The sequence below is a fragment of the Octopus bimaculoides genome, chromosome 15, assembly GCF_046866305.1.
Source record: "Octopus bimaculoides isolate indiv1 chromosome 15, ASM4686630v1, whole genome shotgun sequence".
Lineage (NCBI taxonomy): Eukaryota > Metazoa > Mollusca > Cephalopoda > Octopoda > Octopodidae > Octopus > Octopus bimaculoides.
In genome coordinates, this window is record NC_142942.1 from 45,337,961 (window position 1) to 45,347,883 (window position 9,923).

Sequence of the window (9,923 nt, forward strand, 5' to 3'; positions counted from 1 at the left end):
CAAGGTTTGTAATATTTATTGTTGTATTTAAACTATACAAAAAACAGTCAACTACTTTAATGTTTCCTTCTTTCAAACATTATGTCATACATGTCGTGCTTGCCAATGTGAGCCAAATATTCTTTTAACGACGGCTCGATGAATCTATCTCGGAGATTGTGGAAAATAGGTTCACCATTCAAAGTGCCAACTTTCCAGTTTGGAACATCTTTCATGAGTTCTTTCTCTTCCTGGCGGTTGTCTCTCAGTCTTCTTAAATACCTGCATAGACAAACAGATCCAGAATAATAAAAATCAATTACAAGAAGCATTAATTAATTACTTATTCCTGAATAATTTTTTACACCAACTTACAAGAAAATTTTTAAAAATATATATATAATTGAAATTAAACACATTTTTATTTTCACATTAAAAATTATTTTTTTTTTTACATGTATTTTATCAAGTTAGTGAGGATGGGTTTTGAAATTTTGTAATTTTTCTATGTGAATTTTTGGAGTAAGTATTTCCCAAAATAGATGATGAACTGGTATAGTTGTTGAGGCATCAAACTGATTTGTGGTTTTAATCCTGACTCTTTGCTTTCATCATCATCATCTTTGTCATCTGACGTTTGTATTCCATGCTGGCATGGGTTGGACGGTTTGACTGAGGACTGGCAAGCCAGAAGGCTGTACCAGGCTCCAATCTGATCTGGCAAATCCTTCAAATCACTGTCTAAGATTAAGAGTAAGATTATACAAGTAGAACTGGTTGTTATAAATGGACTTATATCCATACTTCCTTCATTTGATCCAGTCTTTAATGTAACATTACATAGTTGTTTCCTACGTCTAGTGTTTATTACATCTATCCAACAACTCCACGCCAGTCTTTGTCACCAAACAAGTAAACAAATAAGAAATATACTTACATTCTATCAACTTCAGCTAGAAATAGAGGTTCTACAGCATTCCTGGCATCCTGCATCTCAAGCCTGTAACGTCTGTAGAAAGAATATTTTATTATATATACATATATATATGTGTGTGTGCAGACATTATTATCCATAGTGAGAGCTAGCAGTGACCTTCATTAGGCAGAGTGCGGAGTGACATTGTGGCGTTGTTTACTTCGCAAGTTGTGAAATAGGTATTTTTTGTGATCTTCAGGGTGGATATATGTAATTTTAAAACACACAACTCTTCAGTTCCTGGCCATCTCTGGATAATATTTTTGAAAATATAGGTTGCCTGTGAAGACATTGATTGATACTGCCATACATAAAGACAGACAGATTGAGTGTGTTGAAATGGTTGAAATTATTGCTATTTAACCATTGTACTGTAGTAAATGACGGTGTGTAGCCTAGTGGTTAAGTTGTTTGATCTGCAATCATAAGGCCATGGGTTCGATACCTATACTTGGTGGTACATTGCAGATACATCCTCAATGTTTGGCTGGGTCAAGGATGCCAGGCCCAAGAATGAGTCTATATTTTTATGCAACTACACAAACACCAAAAACAACTGACAAAAGTGTGGTAGTAACTACCAGCTAAGATTCTTTTTCGAGTGATAGCTAAGCTTCTCCTCTTCACAGTAGAAAAGTAGTTCTAGGTAATAAGAGCTGATGTATGACAGAAAACAGTTAATTTGTCATGGTTTTTACATCTGGATATATTTTCTGTCCTCAACCACTTTACAGCATCATCTAGGTGCATTTTATCACGCCACCAACACAAAATAGTCCCCCTTTGAGAATTACTGCAATTACAGATTGGTCTCCGCAGTGATTATTGTCTTCTAATTAATTATCCAGAATACTTTTCAGAATACTGTTGACTACGTTGGAGAAACAGAATACAGAATGAGAGAGGATTCATCATTAGAACAAGTCTTATAATGTTAAAAGGCAGATGGGATTGAGAAGGCCACAGTCACTGCTTTAGTAGAATATTTAGGAAACAAAACGTAACAGTAACAATAAAAAATAAACATGCAATTTGTCCAACAGCCTCATGTGATCCACACTCATTCACATATTATATGTTACATATTAAAAAAATTTACGTACTTCCAGTGTTTAGCTTGGAAAGTCCATACAGTGTAACCAGCCAGAGAGAGAGCAATAAAGGTAGAAAACTTGAAAAATCCTGCAAAAGGAAATAAAATCATTAACGATAACTTTTAGCCTAGATAAAAGGTCATAAAATAGATGGAGCATAGCAGAGAATTATAAAGACATGCACCTCATATTCTCTCAGTTATGGTAAAAAATATCAAACTTTTTTTTCATATATATATAGCAACCATTTAATATCCACTTTTTCATGCTTGCTTCAAGCCTAAGAGAATTCACTGAGGTAGAATTTTATGGCCAGAATGTCCTTCCTGTCGCTAAACATCATGCACAATACGTCCTCAGATGAATTTTTTAAAGATTTCCTGTGTCGTCTGCTGAAGAACAAAATCTAATAGAATCACTATTATAGTCGTTCAAACAACAATATCTTTGTTAAATACTCTTACTCTTTTACTTGTTTCAGCCATTTGACTGTGGCCATGCTGGAGCACCGCCTTTAGTCGAGCAAATCGACCCCAGGACTTATTCTTTGTAAGCCTAGTACTTATTCTATCAGTCTGTTTTGCTGAACCGCTAAGTTACGGGGACGTAAACACACCACCATTGGTTGTCAAGCGATGGTGGGGTGACAAACACAGACACACAAACATATACACACATACATATATATATATATATATATATACATATATATATACGACGAGCTTCTTTCAGTTTCCATCTACCAAATCCACTCACAAGACTTTGGTCGGCCCGAGACTATAGTAGAAGACACTTGTCCAAGGTGCCACGCAGTGAGACTGAACCTAGAAACATGTGGTTGGTGAGCAAGCTACTTATACAATTACATAGTTTATAAGTTTAAAAAAATGTGCCAGTATACAGATTGGGAGAATTGTTATTATTGTTTATTGAGAAAACTTAAATATTGTTCGTGTTTGTATTGCTAAGCTCTCTATCGTTCGAAATTCTTCGGAAACAAACAGAATATGCATGAAGAAATTTCGTACAAGAACGAGCAAAAGGAAATGAAGATGATAATTTATAATTAGTGAGAGATCAGCAATATTTATATTTCAATAATTGGAAAGTAATTTAACTTTAAGAGGTTTGTCAAGGGCACAAGTACAATGTCAGAATCACAAGGAATTCTGAGGCCAAATAACATGAATAGCTATCTTTTATTGTACGTACCGCTGGGACCTCGTTTAGCAACTTCCTTCATCCATTTAATGGAACCATATCCTCCCTGCGGAGGTAAATCTTGTTTGAAACTGCTGCTAGCACTGGACATGTTGAGCACTTGCTGCCTCCGTCCTTCTGCAGCTGCTGCTGACACCTGACGACCAACATACGAACTAGAAGACGCAATAATATTGAGTTATCTCCCGTTAGCGTTTTTTTTTATTATCTCCCTTACATTTATTGTAGATTTTCTTCCTTAGAATAGCCATGAATGGACCATGGAAATGAGCGTTTAATCTGCTAGAAGTAGCAACTAAATCTTGTTGAAATCACATTCCAACGTCTAAAACAATCAAAGACACATACAATATTGCACGCTCTTAAAAACACAGGATGGTCGCTAATGGAATGCTTGATCAAGGTTGAGTTCGGGTAAAACAGTAATTTGACACGTAGGACCTCCAAGGCATCAGATTTGATTGAATGGCAAGAGTCGATTAAATCATTGTTTCTCGCAGGAGAGGGATTTAGAGCCTTTCTTGAGAGGACCCGGAATCACCGTGTTTAATAACATGAAATATTTTTAATCATGCCAAAGAAAGAACTATCTTACAGGAATAAACTATATTGTTTTCGTATTCATAAAGAGGTTGAGAGGGACGAAAAATCTTAAAAATGCTATTTGAAGGAATTTCAGTTTTGTCAGGTCGAGAACCACTGGAATAAATCGATTACAATAATTGATGGGTATTTCATTTGTTCTAATCTGGAAGGATGACCCTCAGTCGGTTACGACCCATTGCCTCGTCGCCGTAAGCTTGTCAAAATATGCTCAATGTCTCTGTAGGAGACTTCCCAAGTTTAACACAAAATTTCACGTTGGCTCTTTCTTCCAACGTCCTGTCCATGGAAAAATCACAGACTACAGCATACACATGATCACAAAAAATACCTATTTCACAACTTGCGAAGTAAACAACGCCACGATGTCACTCCGCACTCTGCCTAATGAAGGTCATTGCTAGCTCTCACTGCGCATGCAACCGTGTGCTGCTATCTGTTGGCGCGCTACAGAACTAGTCCGGGAATTTTTTCATACCACCTCGTATATATAATAATAATTATAATGATAATAATAATAATGATAATGATAATAATAATTGATGAAAAAGACGGAAAATAGATTTGGTACTAGTCTTTATTCAGTACGACGATTGTTTCGACTCATCCGTTCGTTATGGGTAGGATTTTGTACAACTAATAATGTTGCATCAAAGTACATATATATATACGTGTGTGTGTGTGTGTGTGTGCGTGCGTGCGTGTGTGTCTTTGTGTTTGATCCCCGCTATAGCTTGACAACTGATGGTGTTGTGTGTACGTCCCTCGTAACTTAGCGGTTCGACAAAAGAACAGATAGAATAAATACTAATATTTGAAAAAAAAAAGTCCTGGGGTCGATTTATTCTTCAAGGTAGTACCCTAGCATAACCACAATCTAATGACTGAAGCAATTAAAAGATAAAAGATATCCTCATGTAAAATGATGAATATAGCAACAGCAACAGCAACGACAATAAGTAATAAATAGAATCAAAGCCTTTTATTAAAATTCTCTTAGATTGTCTTGCTCATAGGGAGTTAGTGTTGTCCTCCACTCGGCTCATGCTTCAACCAAATTCTTCGAGAAATATTTGATGGCACTAAGAAAACATCGATGGAAGTCTGGAGCAGAAAATACTTCTGTCCCTGAAACAACAATAGAAACAAAAGACAATGTCAGGATCTTTTTTAAAACGGGGGCCACATTTTTCATTAACGAAACACTTTGAAACTTGGAACACTGGTAGAATGTGTCATATAAAACATCTTTTTCTCTTAGTCTTCTTAAAAAAAAAAAGAAATCCATAAGTTATTCCATGTTAAAGTTGTCGTATTTCTGTAATTTCAACCAATCACTGACGTCCATTCAGCCGATATACATTAAGTGCCGACTACATAAACAAACGATTCTGAAACAATTAACCCTAACTCTAACCCTAGGGTTAGGGTTAGGGTTAGGGTTAAAGCAAATAAAACGAAGGTATGGAGATTAAATACGCTTTACATCGCTTAATCAGCCAAAAGAGTAAATATAAACAACTGAATACTTGTCAGTGATTGGTTGAAATTATCGAAATAAGACAATTTTTTACTACGTAAAACATTAATGAAAAATGTGGCCCCCGTTTTAAAATAGATCCCAATGTCATTACAGAAGATTATTTATTAAGAAATTCTGCTTTGAAAATAAACAATAAAAGGCTTGGCAAAATGTTAGGATTGATGAATTCCTTCCTTTACGTGACGTGACGTGACGTGACAAGAGTCAACATTTTACACAAATTCATTTGTAAGAGTTACACGCCCTTAAATATACAACATGGTTAATACTCGGATTTATAATGCCAATAGTATAGTTGTTGTTTGTTCAAAGTATCTATTTTTGTCTAGGTTCTGTAATAAATCATTTTTTCGACGCAGGAATGGCCATGTGGTTAAAAAGCTCACTTTGCAAGCATGTGACTTCGGGTTCAGTCCCACAGCGCGACACCTTGAACAAACGTCTTCTCTTATAAACCCCGGGCCGACTAATACCTTGTGAATAAATTTGATAGACAGAAACTGTGTGGAATCCACACCACCACTTGACAACCAGTGTTGATTTGTTCACGTCTCCGTAACCTAGTGGTTCAGCAAAAGAGAACTATAGAATAAGTACTAGACTTTCAACCTTTCAAGGCGGTACTCCAGCATGGCCACAATCAAACAAGACAATAGATACGACATATTCTGCAATTTGGCGTCACTGGTAGCCTAACATTCATTTACAACTCGTTTACAAATTGATTAACCATAATCCTAATTATTTACGAGTTAATTAGTCAGTTTTATATCATCAGTTTTAATTGCTTTGTTAAAAATAAAAATAATAATTCGTAAACTAACCAAGAAAAGGCAGAACAGCACCATCTGAAAAAGTCATAAAATATAAAATGTTATTTTAATGATGTCTTTGAAGTGATAGTATACAACAATAACAGGATATTTACTAGTGAGAAAAACAAATCAAGCACAAGTTTTTAAATACCTTTAAAACAATAATTAGTTTGCTTGAATCATTGCAATATGCATAAATGATATAAATGTTTGGGGAAAAAAACCTACCTTTGAGCAATGCAAGTTTGTGGAACTAGATAAACTATATGAGGTGATGTCAGTAAATGAAAACGAAGAGAAAAGTTATTGTATTAGCTTACATAGGTTATTTAATAGCCCTTTGATATTTCAAGAAAGATTCCCCCCCCCCCCTTTTTTTTTTTCAAATAGAAGAAAGAAAATTATGAAAGTGTAACAACAAATTTCTTCGAATCTTGTTATGATTTTCATGCATCTCTAGTATATAAATTAAGCCAAATGCACCAATCACAAAGTCTTATTTCTTCTTCCTCGAAACCATTATAGAAAATGGATCTAAATAGGAGTCAAAAAAAAAACCAAGTGATGAATTCGAATAACACAAACCGGACGATGGCAGGCTTCGTTCAACAGAAACTTCCATCAACTCCATAGTATTATGAATTCGCTTTGCACAAAGCTTCTTGTTGTTTGAAAGAGGAAACATGAGTGTGTAACGTTTATATCTTTCCCATGGACAACTATTAATGTAAAATACTGAGAAATGTGGAGGCGCAATGGCCCAATGGTTAGGGTAGCGGACTCGCGGTCATAGGCTCGCGGTTTCGATTCCCAGACCGGGCGTTGTGAGTGTTTATTGAGCGAAAACACCTAAAGCTCCACGAGGCTCCAACAGGGGATGGTGGCGAACCCTACTGTACTCTTTCGCCACAACTTTCTCTCACTCTTTCTTCCAGTTTCTGTTGTGCCTGTAATTCAAAGAGCCAGCCTTGTCACACTTCGTGTCACGCCGAATCTCCCCGAGAACTAGATTAAGAGTACAGGTGTCTGTGGAGTGCTCAGCCACTTGCACGTTAATTTCATGAGCAGGCTGTTCCGTTGATCGGATCAACTGGAACCCTCGACGTCGTAAGCGACGGAGTGCCAACAACGACAACTGAGAAATATTTGCAACTAAATATCAAAAGATTCAGAAAAATGATTTTTGTCATTGATTTGACTTCTCTGAAGAGCCCCGTATAAATCAGAAGTCGCCAATCTTTTCCATTTGATTCTCTGGGTCCTATTTATTCTAAAAAATTTCTCCACAAATAGTTTTGCTGTCTACTTAAGGAGACTCACGCCCATTTCTTTCAGAAACTAACAATAGAATGGTTACGAATCTTTTAAAGATAAGGATTTCTAACCATTTCTAGACAATCAAAAGCTATCATTATCGACATACTAGAAATCGTAATTACTGCGTGTTTCCATTCTAACCTAGCATTGATAGGCGGTTCTGGAACAATTGCGGAAATAGGTGAAACTATGCTCTCAAGAGCACATTTAGAATTCGAGTTAGGATTAAAGCTTCCCCTGAAACTGGTGTGATTTTAATGATTAACGTTAAAACTACGTCTGTACCGAAAATTCCCCGGATCTTTTTGGTTTGACGGGCAACACTTTGGGGTTAGGGTTAGGGTTAGGGTTATGAGTTTTAGGGTTAGGGTTAGGGTTATGAGTGAGGTTATGGCAAAAATAATCATAACCCTAACCGTAATCCTAAAACTAACCCTAACTCTAAAACCCGAACCCTAACTCTAAAACCCGAACCCTAACCCTAAAACCCTAAAGCTAAAACCAGTACAAACGCATGAACGATGTCATAAATAAGAGTAACACGGGTAGTTGTTGTTGACAAACAACGGCACTAATTTTATTCAAGGGAAAAGATCCCACGACACCGTTGTTTACATTCCACGCCATTAATTGTTTTCACCTCAATAGACGTCAGTGATTGGTTGAAATTACCGAAATACGACAACTTTTTACATGAAATAACTTCGAATACAAAATTTTTTATCTGTTCTATAATACAAAATATACAAGTATACGAAGTTTGAAAGTGTTTCGGTACCAAAAGCACTTCATAAAACATTAATGAAAAATGTTGCCCGTCAAACCAAAAAGATCCAATTCCCCCCTAAATCGGACATCGCAAATGAAACGGAAAAGGCCTCAGGTTGGAAATGCTTTTAAGTTGCATTTACGCAGGTAAATACAGAGAATGAAACCATAAGAGATAGGGAAAAGGAAGTAAAAAGAGAAAAGGTAAGTGTGCTATAAGCGTATCATGAGCTTCGTATAATCATTATCGGCCCTAAATGGGGGCAAGCGCGTGTATATGTGTGTGGGGCGAGCTTAAAATTTTGTGGGCTTGTGTGTGTTTGTATGTGTACAAGTAACCTAGTGCGTACATTTTGTGGAGTGATGTGCGTTTCATATACTAGTGTGTGTGTGTGTGTGTAAGTGTGTGTGTGTGTGTAAGTGTGTGTGTGGGTGCGAGTGTGTGTGTGTGTGTAAGTATGTTATTTCTTTACTGCCCACAAGGGGCTACACACAAAGGGGACAAACAAGGACAGACGAACGGATTAAGTCGATTACATCGACCCCAGTGCGTAACTGGTACTTAATTTATCGACCCGAAAGGATGAAAGGCAAAGTCGACCACGGCGGAATTTGAACTCAGAACGTAACGGCAGACGAATACCGCTAAACATTTCGCCCAGCGCGTTAACGTTTCTGCCAGCCCGCCGCCTTGTGTAAGTATGTGGGGGGGGGGGGGGGGGGGGGCGAGTGTGCGCACGTGCGTATAGACGTGTGTATATGTGTGTGAGGCTATCGTGTGTGTGTGTGCGTGTGCAAACTCTTGTGTGTAGTAGTTGATGTGAGCTTGTTCGAATGGTGTGTGTGGGCGTGTATGTGTGTGTGTGTGTGTGACCCTATAGTGTGCGTGTGTATTGTGTATGTTTATGTGCGAAAGTTGTATGTGTTTATTCGTGCTGTGTGTGTGTGTGTGTGTGTGTGTGTGTGTGTGTGTGTGTGTGTGTGTGTGTGTACAGGCGTTTTGCGGGCGTGTGCATTACAGGCTTTCTGAAGTGAATACTGTGTTGTGGGGGAAATGGATAGAGGTGCGAGGTAGAATGGGGATGACGAGTTTGGGATTGGGACGCTGGATAGGGATGTGGGGTAGGGGTGTGGGGAGGTGGTGTAGGGGTGTGGGGAAGTGGGATAGGTGTGATGGGAGTTAGGGATATATATATATATATATATATATATATATATATGTGTGTGTGTGTGCGCGCACGCGTGCTTATGTGTGTGTGTGTGTGTGTGTGTGTGTGCGAGCGTTTGTAAGTATGTGCGTGTGAATATGTGTTTGCATGTGTTTGCGTGTGTGTGTGTGTGTGTGTGTGTGTGTGTGTGTGTGTGTGTGTCGCGCGCAGTAATAATCACATTATTTATTTATTACACTCGACAACAAATTTCAACTTTTTTTTATTTTTGTTTGTTACAGACACGTAAACTACTGATTCCTACCAAATTTCTGATGTTAATTTCAGATCAGATATCTAAATTTCTCTATCACATCCAGATTTTGTGTAACCGAAAACCCCTATTTTTCATTTTTTTTTTTCTCACCTGTTTCTATTACGAAAGCCGTCTAAGCTACT

At 37.5% G+C, this 9,923-nt stretch overlaps 2 protein-coding genes across 2 annotated transcripts in view; both read right to left on the bottom strand.

Annotated features, from left to right (window-relative positions):
- On the bottom strand, nt 1–3,440 carry LOC106878464 (NADH dehydrogenase [ubiquinone] 1 alpha subcomplex subunit 13). The gene is made up of 4 exons (XM_014927683.3): nt 3,262–3,440; nt 2,059–2,137; nt 917–988; nt 1–261 (listed from the first exon to the last, which is right to left on the bottom strand). Exons 1-4 carry the CDS (start codon nt 3,359–3,361, stop codon nt 57–59), a joined length of 456 nt encoding a protein of 151 aa, XP_014783169.1. The 5' UTR covers nt 3,362–3,440; the 3' UTR covers nt 1–56.
- A 1,400-nt stretch (nt 3,441–4,840) lies between these two features.
- LOC106878454 (uncharacterized) overlaps nt 4,841–9,923 on the bottom strand; it is a 12,037-nt gene continuing 6,954 nt past the window's right edge. The window contains exons 4-5 of the mRNA XM_014927670.3: nt 6,241–6,264; nt 4,841–5,001 (exon numbers count right to left, since the gene is read on the bottom strand). Of these exons, the coding sequence (XP_014783156.1) occupies nt 4,916–5,001; nt 6,241–6,264 (110 nt within the window). The 3' untranslated portion in view covers nt 4,841–4,915. The remainder of the gene's footprint in view (nt 5,002–6,240; nt 6,265–9,923) is intronic.